This window comes from Neolamprologus brichardi, chromosome 7, assembly GCF_056152115.1.
Source record: "Neolamprologus brichardi isolate AB-2024 chromosome 7, ASM5615211v1, whole genome shotgun sequence".
NCBI classification, from domain to species: domain Eukaryota; kingdom Metazoa; phylum Chordata; class Actinopteri; order Cichliformes; family Cichlidae; genus Neolamprologus; species Neolamprologus brichardi.
The window spans coordinates 3,631,951-3,653,748 of NC_142110.1; the positions used below are offsets into that span (position 1 = coordinate 3,631,951).

The 21,798-nt window shown below is 39.6% G+C and overlaps 2 protein-coding genes across 11 annotated transcripts in view; both read right to left on the minus strand.

The window, feature by feature from the left end:
- Positions 1-7,333, minus strand: part of ttc38 (tetratricopeptide repeat domain 38) — a 14,421-nt gene extending 7,088 nt beyond the window's left edge. Inside the window, exons 1-9 of one of the 2 annotated variants that reach the window (XM_087842843.1) lie at positions 7,211-7,333; positions 6,722-6,799; positions 6,550-6,631; positions 5,554-5,725; positions 4,413-4,586; positions 3,976-4,051; positions 2,944-3,063; positions 2,752-2,811; positions 2,492-2,530 (exon numbers count right to left, since the gene is read on the minus strand). In XM_087842843.1, coding sequence (XP_087698969.1) covers positions 2,492-2,530; positions 2,752-2,811; positions 2,944-3,063; positions 3,976-4,051; positions 4,413-4,586; positions 5,554-5,725; positions 6,550-6,631; positions 6,722-6,799; positions 7,211-7,240 — 831 coding nt within the window. In that variant the 5' untranslated portion in view covers positions 7,241-7,333. The remainder of the gene's footprint in view (positions 1-2,491; positions 2,531-2,751; positions 2,812-2,943; positions 3,064-3,975; positions 4,052-4,412; positions 4,587-5,553; positions 5,726-6,549; positions 6,632-6,721; positions 6,800-7,210) is intronic. The other variant, XM_087842844.1, reaches the window with a different exon arrangement.
- A 939-nt stretch (positions 7,334-8,272) lies between these two features.
- Positions 8,273-21,798, minus strand: part of mical3a (microtubule associated monooxygenase, calponin and LIM domain containing 3a) — a 93,532-nt gene continuing 80,006 nt past the window's right edge. For 6 of the 9 annotated variants that reach the window (XM_087842848.1, XM_087842852.1, XM_087842851.1 and 3 more), the window contains 4 exons: positions 21,532-21,582; positions 13,503-13,602; positions 10,313-10,386; positions 8,273-10,206 (listed from right to left, as the gene is read on the minus strand). In XM_087842848.1, coding sequence (XP_087698974.1) covers positions 10,022-10,206; positions 10,313-10,386; positions 13,503-13,602; positions 21,532-21,582 — 410 coding nt within the window. In that variant the 3' untranslated portion in view covers positions 8,273-10,021. Of the gene's footprint in view, positions 10,207-10,312; positions 10,387-13,502; positions 13,603-17,113; positions 17,180-21,531; positions 21,583-21,798 lie in introns of all 9 variants that reach the window. The other 3 variants (XM_087842847.1, XM_087842849.1, XM_087842853.1) reach the window with 3 other exon arrangements.

Below are 21,798 nucleotides of genomic sequence, written 5' to 3' on the forward strand. Positions count from 1 at the left end.
TGCCACCGAACCGATTTTTTATCCATTATTTTTAAAGATTGGTTATATAAGGATACCACAGGCTGAATTGTAGATGGTGCTGCTTGGGTCCAAACTGTCATACAATATGAAAAATGTGAAAATATCATAGAATGCATAAATAACTATAGTGTATATATATATATATATAGTGCCGAATTAACTTAAAACAATTCAGATTAGCCTTGACCGTCTTAGAGATCTTCTTTACATGCTCGTCAAATTTAAGATGTGAATCTAAAATTATTCCTAAAAACTTAAAATCTTTGACCACCTTTATTTCTTCGTTCCCTAGGTTGATTTTAAAATCATCAGATGAATTTTGTTTCCTAATCGAAAAACACATAGAAACTGTTTTTTTTTTTGGTTTTTTTTTAATTCAGTACAAGATGATTTTGTTCCAGCCATTTTTGGACACCATTTAGATGTACCGTTAAGGTGTCTGCTGCTTCACCAGGTGACTTAGCTGGTACGTGTATAACTGCATCATCAGCATAAAGTTGGCAGTTAGCTTTTGGGCAGCTGGTGTTCCAGCAGCTTCCTGTTCATGGCAGGATTTTTGACCGTTTGGGTCTTCTTCTAGACCTCAGCAAAGCTGTGACATACCTGAATAACTTTTACTTATGTTCAATAGTTTTGTAGTTTGATGATCTTAGAATTTCCAGTTGTTTAGAAATGGCTCAGAGAGACCTTTCCAACTTGTGTAAATCTACACAAGTTCCTTGGACTTTCCCATTGTTCTGAGTAGGGATGGGTACCGGTATCCGACATAAACTGTAGTAACCAGACCGAAAGCAGCGCACATTTCTGTGCTTTTTTTCCCCCTGAGATGTCACACACTTTGAATTCTAGCCAATCATTTTACTTTTCCGAGGATAGTAGGCGGGTCCAGGTACGTACGTTCTTTTAGAGCAGAGCTACAGATTAAAAATGCCCAAGGCGAAGCGGTCAAAGTCTGGCTGTACTTCACAGCAAAAGATGCAAACTCAGCAGCTGCAACAAGTGCTTTAAGCTGATACTGTGATACTGTCAAAGGAGGTAACACCTCAAATCTGATGAAACACCTGGCGACGCATAGCGTTTTTTTTAAAAGCCGAGAAATGCGCCATATTTGATAGCTTGCTGCGAGACCTCACACCGAGCACATCTACTGCAGGTGTGGTGCCTGTTATCGGACCCGGAGTTAGCAACATCCCCCAAAATCCCGAAGAGGAGAGTCCTGGCCCCTAGCCCTGCCAGTGTAGCAGAAATGATGATGATGCAGCAGCAGCCGTTCTTCTCTGCGTGAGTAGCTTAATGTTGTTCGTGTGTAATTTACGTTGAGTAGGCTAACCACGTTATTACATTAATGCATGTAAGGTGAACTAGCAAACACCATTGTAGTTACATGCGGCTGTCTTCTTGTTTGATGGCAGATACTCCCTTCACCCTGGCCAAAAAGGCTAAAATGACCAAAGAAAAAGTGGAAAACAGTTAAACATGAGAGGTTTTTGGACAAAGTTTGTGTTTTTTCCATTGTTTAAGTTGCTTCCAGCCAAGAGTGATACCATATATGCCCCATAGCTGCAGAAAAGGCTAACATTGTTATCTTTTTACAAAAAAGCAGCTGAACATGAGAGGTTTTTGGACAAAGTTTGTGTTCTTCATTCTTTAAGCACCGGCACCGTTTCAAAACTACCGGTTTGGTACCAGTATCGGATAAAACCTAAACGATACCCATCCCTAGTTCTGAGCATTGATCAATTCAGCAGGTGATGTCGAGCAAATAATTTGTATGCTGTAAGTTAACAGGTCTTCACCTTGTCAAATTACCAGACAATGTACGACCCTTATTAATAGACTTAAGTGTATTTAAATATTTGAGCCTGTACGTACGATTCTGACCTTTGATGGATTAGAAAAAAATCTAAACTAAAATCCAACTTTTAAGCCAAATTCTTGTTTTTAAATATTTAAAGGTGTATCCAACTAACACTTCAAAGAAAGTCAGCCAAAAATCCGTGACATTCGTGTCCATGATGACTGTACACAACGTTGTGTACAGTTCAGAGAAATAAAGTAAAGAAAAGAAAAAAACGAGATGTGTGGTTTGCTGAACTTTGCTGATGTGAATTTCAGAATTTCTTTTGCGTTCGAACTTTTAGCTGAGAAGTATTATTCTAAAGGTGCAGGACATCAAAGAGATGTACTTTCAAATTGTCTCTCCTATTTTTGGAGTATCACGAAAAATAATCCGCTTTGGCTGTTGACACTGAAATGAGTGTGGGTGGTTCCCTGGCTCTGACATATGAATATGGATTTGACTTTCGTTTCTGTTCACGCTTACCTTCTTGACTCACAACGAGCACATCAAACTGCATTAGTCTGCGTCTCTTGTGTAGTTGTGCATGCGTGACTCTGGAAATTACTAAGTGTATGTACTCAGACAGCTATAGTATTAAAGTTTAGATGCAAACTTTCAACAGAAACCAACCTGAGTGTCGTATATTTGCAGAGCAGCTTCGTGTTGCCTCTGTGGAGGAGGTGAGAGAGACAAATTTGAATAACTTGAGCAGTGAGAAATAAGCAACGTGGATAAATCGAGTTGCCCAAATGCAAACACAAATTAATCTTACAATATAATCAACCCCAGGCTTCAAATTACCTATGGGAGACAATATCATAAATACATTCTCCACAAACACTGTGACTGCCAGCTTTCCGCCTGACTGAAAAACCCATTATCATCTTTACCTTCTCGATGAAAAATAGAGCCCAGTGCCAATAGTTATGACTGGCCAGCATGTCAGTCACCTGGAATTAAACATTACAGATTTCAAATACTTTTCCCGGGGCTGTTTGGATATGTAATATAATTCAGTCGTCTATGGAACAGATTACTTGCATGCGATTAATCAAAAACAGAAAAGAACAAAGTCATCGTACCTCCCAGTCTTTCTCTCTACTTTCCATGAACTTCAAGCCTTTGTCCAACTCTGCCTTCATCTCACAAACGTGGGCTACAGAGTGGACTGACCAAGCATCGTCGGGAGTTAGAGCGAGCCCCTTCACAAGAGAGTTACCAGTTTGAAGCAAGAAGAAGCGATGAACGTGTTGATAAGTAACTAGATACAAAATAACTGCATTCTAAACACTCAACATGATGTTTCCCAATCTTTTCAGTAGAGGTGGGAATCACCATACATCCCACGATACGACATTTTCACACATCTTAACACACGATACGATATTATTGCAATTTCTTAAAAATATTTTGCGATATTCAGATTCTGTACATAAAGGTAAACTTTATCAATATTCATTTTATCTAATATCAAAGTCTCACACTCAGTCTTTCTCTCATTTCAGTTTTATTGTTGACAAACTGAACGGTTTGTATTACAGTCTAGTCCAACTTAACTGAATCAACCATCTGGTACAATTATAGCTATTCTGAACTATGCAGTTTATGAAAACTATGCAGCCCCTTCAGCAACTGAAGAATTTGAAAGTAAATTAAAACAAAATATAATTTTACATTAAATAAAAAAAGTTTTAAACTTAATTAAATAAAACATGTCTTAAATTAAAATAAGTAAACTGTCATGTTTATTGCTGCCAAAAAAAAAAAAAGTTAAACACATTTGGACAGTGAAGGAATTCACTCAGAAAAAATTGCTCAGAAAAAAAAACTTTTTTGTAACAAAATATCTATTTCTGCTGTCCCTGTATCGATACATTATTAGCAAACAAAATATCACGATACCACACAGTATCGATTTTTTCCCCCACCCCTACTTTTCAGTGACCCTCATGTCATACTTTGTATGCATTACACACTGAGTGTTGAAGGGTCTGCTGTTTATTCCTTTAGGTCTTTGACAGCAAATTACTTGCCGAGTTGAACTAATGAGAGTCCAAAGCCCCCTGCTACAATAATGGCAACAGCTTGAATAACAGCAGAGAAGAAAATCTCACCTCCATGGCTACTTTCTCAGCCTGGTCATAGAAACGAGTTTCCAGGAGACCAAAGGAATATAGTCCATTGAGGTAGCTGAGAGCAGGTATGTGCACACGTACATACACACAAAACCAAAGTAAACAAATACATTTTTAAAAAAAAGATCTAATATGGCTCATTTCAGACAGTGAATTTACAAACGAGCTGCACTAATCCACAGTATACTGGAAATAATTATATTATTTCAAACTGAATCATGCAAAGCTACTCTGAGAGTGAAAGAACATCCTAACAGTTTACACTTTAAACACAAAAATACTAAGCACTGCACAGCTACTTACTGTAAACAAGCCTCATTAGCTTACATGCTGTATGTTTTGCAGATATGCATCCATACTGTCCCAATGCATGGCATCAATGTTTAGATTAACAAACATTAAGCTGTCTTTTGTACCTGGACAAAGGCATGTGTGGTTTCCAGTGGGGAAGCACCCTGACCACCGAGTCCCTCATTTGCATTTGGGCTCCCATGTAGAAATAAGCATCGTGTGCAAACTTGAGGGCCAACATATCAGTCGGGTGGTCTAGCAGAATATCTTCCCATGCCTCGCAGGCTTTCGGAAAATTTCTACGAGACAAATGTGTCGGTTTAAAAAAAGAAAGAAAAAAAAGAGTTGATCGGTACCTGGAGAATCACAAATGTCAATATGCTTTGTGAGCAGATTAGAGGGACTTGGAAAGTATCGCAAAGACAATGCTGAGAGCCAAAATGGCTCCTCGATATTACAGTATAGCTGACTATACCCCGGGGAAATAAGACAATGAATATAAAATTCAAATATTACTTGCTGGACTGTGACTGAAATTTTACAGAAGAGCTTGGCAGACAATCTGTAGTAAGAGAGTGTATCACATAAGGCGAATAACTTAGGGAATGAATATCACCTGATAAAACAAAAAAAACACTTGTACTTCTTTGTTATATATAAAAAAAAAACAAGTTCAACCCATTTCTTCTGGCTCAATGAAACTCATTTCGACTCAGACTTCAACTACAGACCCCAGTGACAGATAAGATTAAATATGTAAGAGTCTCTCTTAGCATACAACTCTCTGACAATGATTAAGTTACTTCATTTTAAAGTCATTACATCAGGAATTTGTACAGATTTATAACAGAAATATTTTTGATAGTATTAAATAATTAACCCTTAAAATAATTTTGATAAAACCAGTTTTGTGCACATAAATAACTGTTGCAGTGCTCTTGGATAAAGGATGCACATTGTATGCTTTTAAAAAATAAGTGTTTATGTCAATTATTGAGGTTTTTGATTGATTGATTTTACATTTGTTATGCATTTCAATCATAAACATGCTTTTCAATCAGTTTCCTGTAAATTCACAACCACTTTGAACATTTAGAGAATTGGGTTTGCTGACTGATACAGGTTTCATATCGTCATCATGGCTTTATTGAGGCCTTCTGAGCAGGAAAACATTCAAAGATAAATTTGGCTCAAACACAGCCCAATGAAGCACGGGCTGCTTCGTGACTGCGTCTCCTGCTGTGGCGGTCTGGCTCTGGACCTTACCCATGTGAGAAGAGCTCCATGGCTTTGACGTGGAGTCTCTCTCTGGAAGTGATGTCCTGGCTGTTGGCGAGTTCCACCGTCCTCCTCACAGCACTCGACAGACGCTCATCCAGCCTGGTGGAGCTTGTTGTCGCCACAAGCTCCAGGCCTGTACTTATCACATGCCCCATAACTACAAGAAAAACAAATAACAGCTGGAGGTTTCCACAGCTGCAGTTCTCATGTGGAAAGAATCACATGCACTTGTAAAGTTTTGCCTTTGGACTTAAGTAAAATATTACAGGAGCTTCTTGGTTCCATTTCTGTTTATTTGCAACATGAGATGAAGAATAAGAGGAGTTTATCTCCACTGTATGCCCCCGATATGAATGAGTGCAAGCAGCCAGCATTTTAAAGGGTGTCTATTCTGTCCACATAATTAATGAATGTGCTTAATTAATGAACTCAATGCTTCCTTTTTTTGTCCAAGATTCAGTTTGAACCAGGATGCCAGCAAAAATAATTGTACTTGTTATTAATTTACCCAACTGCACACACCTTTTGTTTATCATTTATTTAGTATTGTCAGCAATGTTAAACTTAGAAGACCTCAAACTGTTTTTCTTATGCAACCACACATTAGGATCAATCAATTTGTGTGTTTACAGCAGCTAAACTAAAAAGCAGCTTGCAAGTTCTGCGGAGAATCAATAAGTGTTGAACTTGCACAAAGGAGGGTAGAGTCATTTGCATGAACAACAACTAAATGCTTGATCAAAGCTCAAACTGACAGCTGACAACTGACGCCTCCCAGCTACACCTAACACTGAAATAATCTGAAGTGACTGACCTCTAACATGTTTATTTAAAGAGCAGTAGCCACATTTAATTGTTTTTCCTTGCAGCGTATAAACTAATCATCTCAGGGTTTCTTTAGTCTTATTTTGTTGTTTTTCTTATTTATCAGAACTTGTATACAATAACAAATCGAGCATAGTTAACCCCACATATAGTTACCAAAATTTGGGTCAGCTGCCTGGACAGCAGAAATGCATCCTTCAATTCCTCCCAAGCTGTCATCGTTCCTCCATTTCACATACTGGGGGGGTTAAAACACAATTTAGATCTTAAACAGCCTGAAACACCCACGGTGTGCAAACTGCGTGTGCATGTGGAGCAGGTACGCTACCTGCGTGAGTATGGCGTCATACATTTTACAAGCCTCATTACTGCTGGTGGACAATGTAAGCCCCTCCGCCCTCCACGCCTGCAAGAAACGGGAACATAGCGGTGCAGACGTTAATGCTGGGTTTCAGTGTCTAAGCCGTTTGTATGACAAACATGCTGTTGTCTCGTTGGATTGAGCAACCTGAGGTTAAAGATTCATCGAGTAAAGGCAGCCAATTGCATTCCAGTGTTACCCAGAGCTTAAATAAATCTACTTGTAATTGTAAAAGTTCTGGATACTTATCGAGGTTTGCCTGCTTTATGCGCCTGCATGAATATTTTTCTGTAAACTAACAGTTTTGTCCTTTTTTCACTTTAAATATACATATCTCAATAAAACAAACTGTGTTTCTCAATCCTTACTGCCACTTAGTTATTGCAACAAATTAAGAGAAAGTGTCGCTTTCTGTTCTTCATCCTTCTTTAAAGTTTCTTTCTCCGAGTCACTGACCTGACAGTCCCTGAAGCTTGAGGAAGTCATTTCTAAATTTTCAGCTTCTCCACCGACACGAAAAAACTGCTGGTGGGTCAATTTCTCGGTCAATAAAAAAGAAAAAAAGAAAAAACGAACAAGAAAAACAGGCCGGAAGTTTGCCCCCCGTTGACACTCTTTCAAAATAAGTGCACGAGTAGCGTTCAGAAAGTCTACGTCGGAATGTTTTCAGAAAGCATGCGCTTTATTTTGTTAACTGACCTGCTATTTACGAGTCCACAAGATTATTTAATGTTAAAAACATTTTCCCCACATTCCGTTTGCTTCACTTAAAGAACCTGCTGCCTTTATCGGTTATGGAGGAGAAACTATCCTCGGTGACTACAAGAATTATCAGACAGGGAGTCTTAATAATGTTGTAGGATTTATCTTGGCTTTTGCTTGAAAAAATTTAATTTTTCACAGATGACAGGACCACTCAACAGGCAGGGGGCATCAAACGTATTAAATGTATAATTCTGGGTTTTTGATGTCTGACACCAAGGCACTAAAAATCTATTTTCCCCACCTCTGCCGAGAAGATTACATTTCAGCCCCCACCCTCTTTATTCTCCCTCATGCAAGTCCCCCAATTTCATGGAAGTGCAGCAATAAAATATCAGGTAATTTTAAGATGCCTGGGTTCCATCACAGTGCCCGCTACATCTTCTTTGGCAAGTTAAAAGGCAGGTAGAAGTTAAGATTTAAGTTAAATGCGTTTCGAAATATACAGGAAAAGCACAGATAATACTATATGAACAGGATTCTACTACTTCTTTAAATCTATGCAGTCCCACCATATATTATATAGCCGCCTATTTGCATTTAGGAATTAATTCCTTTCTGCTACTGCACTTTGTGTTCTCGGTAGAAAGCCTCAGCTAATCCTTTATTAAGCCTGGGCTTGTAATGAAAGCAGAGAAAAAGTCACAGTAACATCTCAGGCTGGCTAAGGTGGAAAGAAAGGTTTAAAAATAATAATCTCTTGCTCATAACGATAAGACATTCAATTAAAAAGTTTGCTTTTAGAGGACAAACACGTAAAAGAACTGCATCGTTTATTGCCGTTTTCAGCATACATCCAACACCCCTATGAATTTTAGCTACATGAAGCATTTACATTACAAGTCGTTTGTCGACAGAGTAGTTTAAAAATTAGGATTCGCTTTCTTTACATATGATACAATTTGCACAGGTTAATAAATATCAATACAATCATGTCAACCTTGGAACACACAAACTAAAACGACAACCCATAAAATTGTGTAATATTCACAGCTCCAAACAAGTCATAAATATAGCCTCTGACATTTCTACACTGTAAAACAGTGCCCACCTGGATTTGTACAGTTGGCAAAGAGGCCTACGAGTCCACCAAGGATGTCCAACGGATAAACCAAACCAATATTCTCATTCAATGTAGCTTGTGCAGTTCTTTAGGGTCCCATTTATGTGTAGTTTGGGGACCTGCTGTAGAAAAGTGTTGTTTTAAAAAAAGAGCTCCAGTGGAAAACACAGATGTGATTATTGGATACCTCAAAAAAAAATCTAAACAACAAAAAAAATAACTTAAGTTTATAGAATGGAAATGAAAAGGCATCTTTTTCAAAGCTAAAGTATTAACACTGCAGTATATAGTTGTGTAGTGTTCTCTCTTCCCCACAGAAAGTCCTCCCATACTAACAACAGTAACATCAGGTCGTTAGTAACATCCCATTGTTAATACAGTCTATCCCGAGGATTGTTTCTACTGTTTAACAAAGCAGGAACCAAAATGTGAACAAATACTTGTAAACGTTAACGGTCAGTGTGATACGCAGCCAATGAGAGCTCACAGAGAGGCCCGTCATCATCATCAACTCATGTGAAATGCTTAAATATTTGCATCCAAGTCTTCTATGTGCCTGAAGCCATAATTCCTGACATGCAGTGGCATGTATGCGAGATACAAGAGAGATATGCGAGATAATGAGATTCTGGGCACTCTCCTGTGAATACAAATAAAATTAAAACCATTTTTTTTAACTGTTAAAAGCAAAACATGATAATAAATACATAAACATGGACATATTTAATGGATTCATAGTGGTGACAGACTCTGCAGGGGAAAAGGAAAGAAAACAACAACAACAACCCTGGAGCCTTTTATGATGTATTTGTGGTTTCTGAAGGATGCTGATGTGAGTTTGTCACTAGGGAGAAAAAAGGCAGCTTCAGCAGAGTCCGTTCTACAGTCGGACTGAAAAGAGCGAGCTAGGAGACCTTGCTCTGACATTTAAAACACACCTCTGCAGCACTAAGACGAGGACCCTCATCTACTGATAATGGGACTCGATTACACCCCTCCCCCCCTAATTTTTGTTTTTACAATTCCTGTACATCAGCAGGACCAAACTGCATTCTTCCCTTTAAATAGTCGATAACAAAGTCTTTAAACGCTCTCCTAACCCCCGCCACAATTTTCAAGGTTGAGATGTTAAAGTTGTGAATATACACACCACGTCTCCACCCACAGACCGAGACAGCAAACATAACTGCAAAGTGATTAACATGTACTGCCTTCGGGCAGAGGATATGTAAACGCTGCAGACTGCTCCAACATCACAGGCAGCCGTCGTGTACATATCATGTTGTTGGGGTTCTTCACACATTCGCTGCTCTAGGTGTGACAGTTTTAGGCCAAAAGCCTGTGTCAAAGTTCAGCAGATATCTCCACATCAAAGACGCCCACGTGAGACTGAGACCGCCTACGAGCGGTCAAAAACTTGACGTGAAATGATTTCCCTCGCATCAAGCCCAGTTGAGGTTAAAGCCTTTCGAGAGCATAACAGCCTCCAGGTCCTTGTCTTCCTCCTTCTCTCGAAGTCTCTGCTCCTCCAGGAGGGCGACCAAGGCATCTCGTTGCTCCACCACTTCCAACATCTCATTCAGGATCTGCTTCTCCTCAGCCAGTTCCTTCTCAGATTTCAGGTGGTCTGAAAGAAGCCCGTGCAAATTTGAAAACAAAGAGACATTATGCAGATATGAACGCTGGGAGCTCATTTGTAGAGCCCGTCAGCTAATTTGCATTTGAGCATTCACCTTCCACGGCCATCCGTTCCCTGAGTTCCTGCTGCAGTCGGCTCTGTCTGTCCTCCAGCTCCAACTCTCTGGCACTTGGGGACAGAAAGTAAGACGGGAGACTGGCTAAGTTAGTGTCACTAATGAGCTATAGCTTTCGACATCTACATTATTCATCAGACTATTCATTTATCTATGTAGCATTTCATTAAAGAATATACTATCTGGCTGAAAAAAAGACGGGCTATTAATCTAAAAGCTTTTAGTAAGCAATGATGAGATGATACTGGATCATTTAAGGGCCAGAATTAAAGCAGTAAAGTTGGTTTTCCTACATTTTTATAAATGTATTGAAAAAGTGGTCACATAGCAGGGGAATCAACATCACACTCATAATATTACTATTTATAAAATAAGGAGGTAATAAATCTCTTCTTCTGTCAAGAGAAACATAACTTATAAACCTTAAGACATTATATTACATATTTAGGCATTTATGATATTACACTTATAAAGTAATCTGACGCTGGAATTAAGGCTGCCGCAAACGATTATTTTGATAGTCGACTATTCACCGATTATTTTTGCGATTAGTCGACTAATCAGATCATCATCCATTGGAGGTAAAACGTACAGCTTATTGCACCAGCATGCATCTGCTCTCATATAACTATCATTAGCTTACAGCTTTAAGTTTTTAAGGTATGTGCTAACTAAAAATAAAGACAAGATGATAGTTTATTAAATTTTAATGAAATTTGCAGGTTGTGTCGGTGAAGTTTAATAAACTCCTTGCTATCTAAAATATAACAGGACACCGGAGTAAATTCTGGAGCATCTCACACTTCTGATAATCAGCTGTCTGCTTGACAGCTGTGTAAAAACTATAACTTTAATCTCAGCCAAACCGATTTACTCAGGAACAAATAAAATACTAAAAAAGCCAAACAATAACATTTTGAAGTTATCTAAGTGACTTATATATATTTAACCTGAGTAGTGAAAGACGGCGGTGGGTTTGAAAACGATTTGCCGGGAGTCCGGTGTTCTCACGGCTCTAGTGAGCCTAGCCCCCGGCTAGCTATCGAGCTAGTGGGTAACAGACGTCTCCGAAAACGTCGGAGCGCTTTTGAAAATATGTGGTGTCTTGATAAACTGAGCAGATACTTGAGGTTTACACAGCTACATTCTCGCCTGAAAATATGTTAAACGTTTATTTTTTGACCCAGAAAGAATAATAAGAGTAATATTAAAACTAACTAGCTGCCGCCATTGTTGGAAACTGAGCTGGGCTGCGCTATGAATTCTGGGACAGAGCTTCTTCTTCTTCGCGGTTTAACGGCAGCTGGCATCCTTGTACATGCAGTGCTGCCATCTTCTGTTTCAGTCCGTTATTACACTCTTAAATCCTACTACTTATTCCTGCGGCTTTTGTGATCTTACAAAGCTTCAAACGACGTGTCGACTATTAAATCAGTCGTGACTAGTCGACTAATCATGGGAGCCCTAGCTGGAATGTATTTTGATCACCTGGCAACCTTCGGGAGGACTGGCTGCAACTTTTGGTTTTTTTTAACCCAACTTAAGGGTAAAAATAAACATTTATGACAACATATGTGCACTGGACTCATTCAATTTATAGATGCATCTTGTTAACCTATGAAAATGAGATGCTAACTTAGCACACCACCCTCTCATCCATGCACGTCACTTCTGAAAAGAAGGATACCTTTAAAACTGTAGTCCCTGAACCAGCTGGTGAGAATACAGTGACGTGGTCTGTTATTTACAAACCTATAATTTATAATAATAATTTATTATTCTGGTCACTGCTCTGAAGTTTCTCACCAACTACTGAAAACAATCACAGTCCAAGGAATTGGATGATGTCTGGTCATGGCCCCGTTGTATTATCCACTTACTATAAATCACTTTATAAGACGTACCCTTAAAATTAACCACTGAATTCACCTCATCTCAGCCAACTACTGACATCTTCTAAAGATCGGTTTTCCATCTGTACAGTGCACATTAGTGAAATTTGCCGTCATACATGTACCTACATAAAAAGAAGAAGCTGACATATGAACCAGTGACAACCAAGTTTTGCATCTTGGACATTAAAAGTATCCAATCAGCTAACACATTTGGGGGGTTTTTCCAGTGCACTTTTCAGTAACACAAACCCTTCAATTTCTGCAGTCTGCCTTTGATGTCGTTCAGTCCCATTTAACTCAACTTAAGTTGGTGTTAAATCCAGAGAAATCCAAGTTCATGTTATTCTCAAATGGCAAAGAGTTGTTAGCTACATCTCCTAAGATTAAAACAATTCAAGGGTCTGAAATTGAAATGGTCACATCTTACAAGTATCTAGGGATCATTATAGATCAGAATTTGTCATTTAAGACTCACATTCAAAGGCTTGTGTCGAAGTTTAAACTAAAACTAGGTTACTTTTTTAGAAACCAATCCTGTGTCTCTCTCCAAGTGAGAAAACATTTGATTCGTGCAACCTTTTTACCTTTTTGGATTATGGTGACCTGCTTTTTATGAATGCACCTGCCCACTACCTAAAGAGGTTGGATACTGTGCACCATTGTGCTTTACGTTTTATTACTGGCTATGGAAATCGTGTACATCACTGTTCTTTGTATGCTGCTGCAAAATGTCCATCTTTGCATATTCGCAGACTCTCCCATTGGTTGATCTTTATCTATAAATCTCTCCTTGGGCTGGTTCCATCTTATTTATGTGTTTATATGTGTAAAAACCACAACCAATACAGCCTTCGTTCGCACAAAATCATACAATTGATTGTCCCAAAAATCAGAAAAGAATTGGGGAAAAAGGCTTTTAAATACGCTGCCCCTGCTTCCTGGAATAATCTGCAGAAGGAACTGAAATGATCAGACTTGGTTACCTTGGGAGAGTTTAAGTCTGTCTTAAAGGAACGAGAGAACAGCTCTTTTACTCAGTGTGATTGTTTTTAATGTACTCTTAATTTGATCTGTTATTGTATATTTTACACATGTTGGTATGGGATATTGTATTTGTTTTAATGTTATATACCTATGTGGTATGTGACTTTTGTTGCCATGATGCCAGGTCTCTCTTGGAAATGAGATTTTTAATCTCAATGAGATTTTGTTACCTGGATAAATAAAGGACTAAAAAAAAAAAAAAGAAAAAAAAAAAAAAAGAATGTACTTACAATATCATGAGTTCGGACTCGTAGCGGACTAGGGCATTTTTCTCCTGCACCAGCTTGAACCACTCTTGCATTAGTTTCGGATCGTCTTTCTTACCCATACCTGGATGGAAGGAGGAAGCACAGAGCAGCAGTGAGACTCCAGGTGGCTGCGGCACGACACTCATGTCACACAGACGAGGACTGACACAGGCAATGCAATGACAGCCAAGCCGGGATGTCCTTACAGAGGGATGGTGAGGTGGAAGAATGGATTCGACATCAACGTGATTGGCCGTGCCATACCTAACGATGGCACTCAGAAGGTGAGGAGAAGCTACGGGACTCGAATTTGGCACGTGTGCACATAGAAACACACACAATCCACATACAAACGCATACAGACGATACCTGTTGTTGTGAAGCTGAGAGTTTGTGTTACCCAGTTTGGTCTTTTCGACAGACGTAGCTACTTTCTGAGCAACTCCTATATGTTTTTTTGCAAGTGTGAGCAATAATAAAAAAAATCACAAGTCTACCAATCAATAGTTAAGATATTAGAGAGAAATAAATCCAAGGACCTATGGAAATATTTCATCTTCCCCTGTCCACATATCGACCGACCAGCTGAAATGAAATCCTTTCAGATCCTATTCATGCAGGTTTTACGGGTACAAAATAGGTTGAATTATTCTGCAGTCTTTACATATTCAATAACGTACTGAAGTGTTATAGGACTTATCACTGAGACCAGTAGAGAAGTTCCCTCTATTCATCCTGCTACAGAGACGAGCATATTTAGTGCTGCTGGCATCATGCATTGCAGTCAGAGCGCAGAGCAGCTGCACACTTCTCCTGTAGTCCCACTCGACTATGCAGAGAAGACCAGTGTATGGGGCATGCTTAGGAAAGGTCTGCTGCTGGGGCGATGCACCCTTTCATTTATCTGACTGCAGCAGGTGGAGCCAAGCGGTCTTGATGAAACACCAGAAGGCGAACCTTGATGCAGCGTGACGTACTTAGCTGGGGAAGAGGAGGCTCTTGCACAACGAAAAGAAAAAACATCGTACACACATAAATAGCATGGCTGCGGTCTCGGGCACTGGCTGCTGCTAATTGACAGACAAGGGACAGAGAGAGAGGCAGAGCTGGAGGAGAGCTGCTCACACTTAGAGCAAAGCAACATGAGAAGACAAAAACACGAAGCCTGATTTACCAGACCTATTCTACAATGGGAGCTTTTCTTCTTCCTTAACTACTTCTGTCTGTTCCACTGACACCACCCTTCAGCCAAGGCTCCCGTCACAAAAGAAACAAGGACAAAAACAACATGCCTTTCTTTTTGGGGGGATTTTTTTCCTCTTCACATGGATTGAAAGCTTCACTGACTAGTGTTAAAATGCACAACCAAACCACGTGGCCCACTCATGTTTAAGACCTACATAAGGCTGGAATTTCACAACAAATCATCACACCATGCAAGGTTCTTGCTGACAGGTATCAGGTGGTCATTGCTCAGTTTGAACATTTTATAATTGCATGACATTGAAAAGATTTTATCAAAGGATAAGCCAGAAAATCCAACCAAAACATGCTGGTTAGAGTCACGCTGTGGCTGAGTAGTTACTAAGTTACTGCAGTAGTGCTTAGATGGTCTAAACCAGCGGTCCCCAACCTTTTTTGCGCCACGGACCGGTTTATGCCCGACAATATTTTCACGGACCGGCCTTTAAGGTGTCGCGGATAAATACAACAAAATAAAACTAGTACCGGTACCGAAAAAAAGAAGATTTATTCATAACACACGTGAAAAGACCCAGGAAAACCGAGTTAACGATAAAAACGATAACAAAATAACGCTGAAAATCGCTAAAAACCCTGAAAACTATACATTTCACACCTGAGCCTCAACTCTCGCGGCCCGGTACCAAACGACTCACGGACCGGTACCGGTCCGAGGCCCGGGGGTTGGGGACCGCTGGTCTAAACTTTCTACATTATTGTATTAAAATAGGTTGAAAGGTGATTTCTTTATTTAAAAAAGAAAAATGCACCACAGTCTTCAATATTCTGTTTTTCTGATTTGGCATTATTACGGCCATTACGGCTAGCAAAGAAGTATGCTATAAGCTAAATCTTGATATTAAATCACTCCCACAGTAAAACACCTGTTCAGGACTCGAGGGATCCCCCTAGTAGGAGCAGAGATGTGTTCTGGTAAACTATCCAAAATGATATACAGTGGTCCCACGATAGGTAAAATCCACGAAGTAGCCAATTTTATTTTTTTACAATTATTATAGATGTTTTAAGGCTGTAAAACCTTTCACTACACACTTTATACACTTTTCTGAGACAGGCGTGGACCTTTTCACACTTTTCTCTCTTGTTTAAACTCTCACAGTTCAAACCTTTGTAGAAAAATAAGTCCAGTATTAAAGAAAGAAACCAAAGGCAGCTGCGGTTTTGCTGCCTTTGATGTTGCAAAACGTTTCGTCGACATTGTTGCGTTCGTTGGGGAGAAAACAAATATACCGTACAGCACTTCAGAGACAGGCTGCTAGCGATCGAAGATTTATGTACATTTGACAAGCTGAACGCATTCTGTACTGTACAGGAGACACGGCACGAGATTGGCTGTAGGGGTGGGGGAAAAATTGATACTGTGTAGCATCGTGATATTTTGTTTGCTAATAATGTATCGATACAGGGACAGCAGAAATCGATACTTTGTTACAAAAAAGGTTTTTGTGCTCTGACTTCAGAGCATGTTGATCCTTTTTCTGAGCAAGAATCCTGACATTCCTTCACTGTCCAAATGTGTTTAACTTTTTTATGACAGCAATAAACATGACAGTTTACTTATTTTAATTTAAGACATGTTTTATTTTAATTAAGTTTAAAACTGTTTTATTTAATGTAAAATTATATTTTGTTTTAATTTACTTTCAAATTCTTCAGTTGCTGAAGGGGCTGCATAGTTTTCATAAACTGCATAGTTCAGAATAGCTATAATTGTACCAGATGGTTGATTCAGTTAAGTTGGACTAGACTGTAATACAAACCGTTCAGTTTGTCAACAATCAAACTGAAATGAGAGAAAGACTGAGTGTGAGACTTTGATATTAGAGAAAATGAATATTGATAAAGTTTACCTTTATGTACAGAATCTGAATATCGCAAAATATTTTTAAAAAAATCGCAATAATATCGTATCGTGCGTTAAGTATTGTGATAATATCATATCGTGGGATGTATGGTGATTCCCACCTCTAATTGGCTGTAGACCAATCAGGACGCAGAAGACAATACGCTGGAAAAAAAACAACAAAAATGCAAAATTGAACCCCCAAAAAAAAAAAATCTTTAAAACAGCGAGGCTTCGAAAGGTGAGCAGCGTTACAGCGAGGGACCACTGTATACTTCTAACAAAATTATTTTTCCCCAACATCAGCTTCAGCGTGATGAGCTCCTTCATATTCTGGAGAAACCTACTGAGCCTAATGTCACACAAACAGTTAGGAAAAGCTGGGAGGACAAAGGGGGGGGACCAACGACATAGCCCATTTCTGGAGATCCTTACGCTTGCAGGTAACCTGCCACAACTGGCGGCAGATGCAGCGAGGTTATGTTACCTTCAGGGGAACAGCAGGGGCAGAAGGAGAGCGGTCTTCGGCGAGGCATCCCCACAAAGGGCTCAACTTCCACAAGACAGAGGGGGAAAGAGCGTGAGGGAGTGACGCAGGTGGGCACGTTAGGAGGGGGAGGTAAGAAATAGTAAGAATGGAGGAAATAATGTGGGAGGAAGAAAAAACAGACATGACAGAGGCAAACAGGGTAGAGGACAAAGAGGGTGCAGGAGGAAGGGGATGGAGAGGTTCGAGGTGAGGAAGAAAATATCAAAGAGAAAAATCAACAGGGGACAGGAGCACTGCGATAGGGAGCAGACAAATCACCTAGAGAGAGGAGGTGGGAAGAGATCAGCTGTGTGGTGTGAGAAATGAAAAATGTGGGATAAAATAAGAACAGAAAACAAGAGGGGGGAAATCTAGAGCATAGGAAGAGAAAATAATCCTGTTTGATCTCGCGAGTGTAGTTCTTCAGATGATCTTTCAATTAGGTAAAAGCACCCTATATCTGTGCGCTACACACCACGCACATAGCCAGTGCTTATAATATATAAATGATTTATTCCCATTATAAAACCCATTACTGCTCATCAATCCATCCCACTCGCAGACGCAGATAATTGCTTCATCTTTAAAGCGCTTCTTCTTGTACACACTACATGTTTAGACCACCCTGTGTAATTTGTTGCCGGTGTGGCGACTTCTGAAGTGTAGCTTCTTCTCAAGTGCAAATTAGGATGTTTTTCTTCTTCTTATTTGCATCCACTAAAAAGATTTTCTTAAAACGTAAGATTACAGATAGTGGAAGTTACCTTAATAAACGCCTGAAATATAGACTAGAAAATATGTGTAATGTAAGGCACATTTCACTTAAAATGGAGCAAATATGCAGGATCTTCTATAGTAAGGGCTCAAAGTTTTTCAGGTTGGAAGGTGAGGAGACGTGAGAGAGTGAAATGCTGAATACGTGCTACAAGGGACTATCACAGAAAAGAAGGAAAACTGCAACTTAAAAAGACCGAGGCCCTAATAAAATGTTTATGGCTTCCCCAAATCATCCAAATGTGCTTATGGATTGTGTCGTTTGTTCAATGAATCCTCATCTATGCTCATAATTATTAAAGTTGATTATTACATTTCTAAGTAAAGTTAATAAAAATAGCAGAAAGAAGAAGGGGGGAAATTACCTGCTTTAATATTAGGCTATGTCCACACGTACACGGGCATTTTTGAAAACTGAGATTTTCCGTTTTCCTTTTAAAAAATAATCCCGTCCACACATAAAGGCAGAAATGAAGGAAAACGCTGCTAGGACATGCCAAAGCAGCAGGTGGCGCTATATTCCTATCCGTGTAGAAATTTTGGCCAATCAGAAGTGTAGAAGCCTCGGTGGGAAAAAGTAAACAAAGCTGGGGCATAGAAGCAGAACCGAGTCGTATGTGTGGAGGGACAGTAACTGTGTGTGTATGTAAGTATTTAAACACTGCAGAGAGAACAATTAACAGTATTGTAGAAATTCATTTTACCGAAACAATAACGTGGCGCACAGTGTGACGTCAAAAAAATGCGCACATCTTTGACGCTGCGTTTTCTCCGTGTTTCTCGATCACACGTAAATGCAAAAACGGAGTTTTTAAAAATCTCCGTTTTCAGTGACCAAAAACGCCGTTTACGTGTGGACGAAAGGTGCAAACACATAGAAAAATTTTCAAAAATACCCGGGTACGTGTGGACATAGCCTTAGATTTTTCCTCTTTTTTGTTTTTTCCGTGCAGGTCTCATCTGCTAGCACAAACCGTATAACCCACTATTCAGTGTAAGCGCCACAGTTCTTCATCACCCACCAAACACGAGGACGGAGGACTAATGGAAAATTATCAGGCAGCTAAAAGCGTTTTTTTTGACACATCCAGCCCAAAACATTCAACAAACCCAAAACAGTTTCAAGTTCATTCATTTGAATTAGCTCAGAAAGAACAAATAAAACAAGCTGGATTGGAAGTGATGAAACACCATGCCTCCTGTTAGACTTCTGGTCAACCAATTAGAAGGGGAAACTCGGACGCTTGCAGAGTGACCTTTGTGCCAAAACAAAATGACTCTGCACAATCTTCTTTTTGATGAGTGGCGACAACCAGCGACACAAAAGCACAGAGAAGCCCTGCATAAAGAAATGCTCATTTTTCTCCCTCGTGCTGAGAAACTCCATTTACGCTAAATAACTAAAAATCAAACACGTGTTTCTCACAAACCGAATTCACAGCAGATGTGAGGTGAAAAAGATGCATTCCTCTCATATTCAAGTCTAAAGAACAGTGGACACGACAGACACAGTCGACGCATTGAACAGTTTTCCAGCCGCAGCTTATACACAGCAGCTAATGTTTTAAGATTACAGCACTACCCATTAGTGCACACACACACATACACACACAAACACTTTGGGGAGTTATGCAACTGAGCAGGTATGAGAAAGATTGCTGGGACTACAGTGCAGAACTACAGCAGGAGTTCTGAGGCGAAGCTAAGAGTCAGGCTAGGAGTTTAGTATTAGGCTACGTTCACTCTGCAGGTCTTGATGCTCAATTCCGATTTTTTTGATCAAATCCAATTTTTTTTGTCTGCTCGTTCACACTACAAATAAAATGCGACAGCAAACGCGCTCTAGTGTGAACGCTCAAAGCGGCTGCATGCGCAAAAGAAGGTGTCACACACAACGCGCTCTGTTTAGACCCAGAGCAACAGTATTGTTTGACTGATGGCCCTTAATATAAAGACTTCGGACTTTATGTTTCCCAATTTTTGCTTTAAGTTATTTTGTTATTTACATAATAATGTAAATAACCTAATAATTATCCTTATTGCTGTTTTAGAGGAGCGCTGCTTCAAAGGATAGTTGCAGATTTCTGTCAGAATCTGCAGATTATACAGTACAAATGAAATGTTCACGTTTCTCCAACGTTGTCTTCCCAACAGCTTCACTGACATCTACACTGGATGGCCAGGAAGCGTTTGCGATGTCTTCTCCGGCGCTGATAATTGTGTCTGTCTTGTGTCAGTGACGTAAAAGACGGATTTAATGCGTCCGTTCAAACAGCAGTCGCTTTCTAAAACATCGGATATGTATCGGATTCAGCACCACATACGAAAGTGACCCAGATCGGATTTGAAAATATCGGATTTGTGCCGTTCACACTGTCAGACCATGATCAGATATGGGTCGTATAGGGTCAAAAAAATCGGATTTGATGCGCTTTCGCCTGCAGTGTGAACGTAGCCTTAGTCAAACCAGGGTGGGTTACAGGTTACACATGTGTGTGTGGTCGGCAGGTGTCTGAGGCTCCAATGTGCAAGATCAGAACATGACTAGATGAGATGAGGTGACTCAAAAGTGTCACAAACGCGACATCTGTAAACTTTAGATGTAACGTGACAGTTGACAATAAAACATAGAAATAAGACACAGATTTTTTTTTTTTTGTAATATCTTTCTTGAAATACAAGGCTGGGATTTCTTCTCTCTTATTGTTAAAATTAGGAAAGCCAAAACTCTTTCAGTTCATCTACAAACTGCGTTGCTTCAAACATGTTTTCCTTCCAGCTAATGGTGTAAAAGAGGACAACTGACAAAGATCGATTTAGAAATTTGTACTAGAAATGAAAATATGTACCAATTAAAAAGAGATGCTTTACTGAAAAAAGATCATTAGTTTAAAACAAATACAGACATTAATCTGTTTTACAGTTGTCCTGTATGTCTCCCATAAAAATAACACTGAATATATCGATGTAGGGATATGAGGATCAGTGCATTGGTGGTTTTGTTCTTCTCATGAACAGAATATTCAACGTTCCCAGCCTTTAAGTAGAACTCAGCTGGCCTGCTGCTACTCGCCAGGATTGTATTTGATGAACAGTATATTATTCTATCTGCTAAATGAAACGTTTTAATGAATATGCAACAGAAGACCAGAACTTTAATGTGCTGGAGATATCCACAGCAAAAGCATGAATGCATACTGCTGCTCTAATATCACTCTTTGCAGTGCGTCGCTGTTTGCATCAGTGCTGCGCCAAACAGTCTACGTGCAGCAGAGTGACAAATAAAAGTTACTTATTAATTCATTCATTCATCATAAGTTTATAAAGATCAAAGACAATCTTAAGAGAACAGCACGAGGCCAAGTGTCTGATCTCCGTTTGATGTAAAGAGTGTCTGAACTACAAACCCAGTAAAGGAGAAAGCGAGGGGAGGGGAGGGAGGGTAAAGGAGGAGAGCACCGCAGTGGCTTAAAGCCAGCCAGCCAGCCAGCCAATCACGGCGGATATGAGGGGTACAAAGCTCAAGTGGTAACAGGGAGGAGGAAGGACAGATTGGGTTAGCCATTAGGTTAGTTTTAAAGCGACAGATGTGAAATACATACCGCCCAGATGCAAGTCCAGGATTTCACTGTAATTAGAATCTCCCCAATAGTCTACAACGACAGGGATATATTAGAGATAGGAGTTACTTCACACAGCCCCAAACTAGGCACACAAACACGCACACACTGAAATCTCCCAACAAAAGCAAGTCATGCATGTTCTCTGAAACATACAGACACACACAGAGTCCATCAGTACTCACCACAATTCAAATGCAGTCATTTTGTGCAACAGAATATTTCCAAAGATGATAATAAAAGACTGCT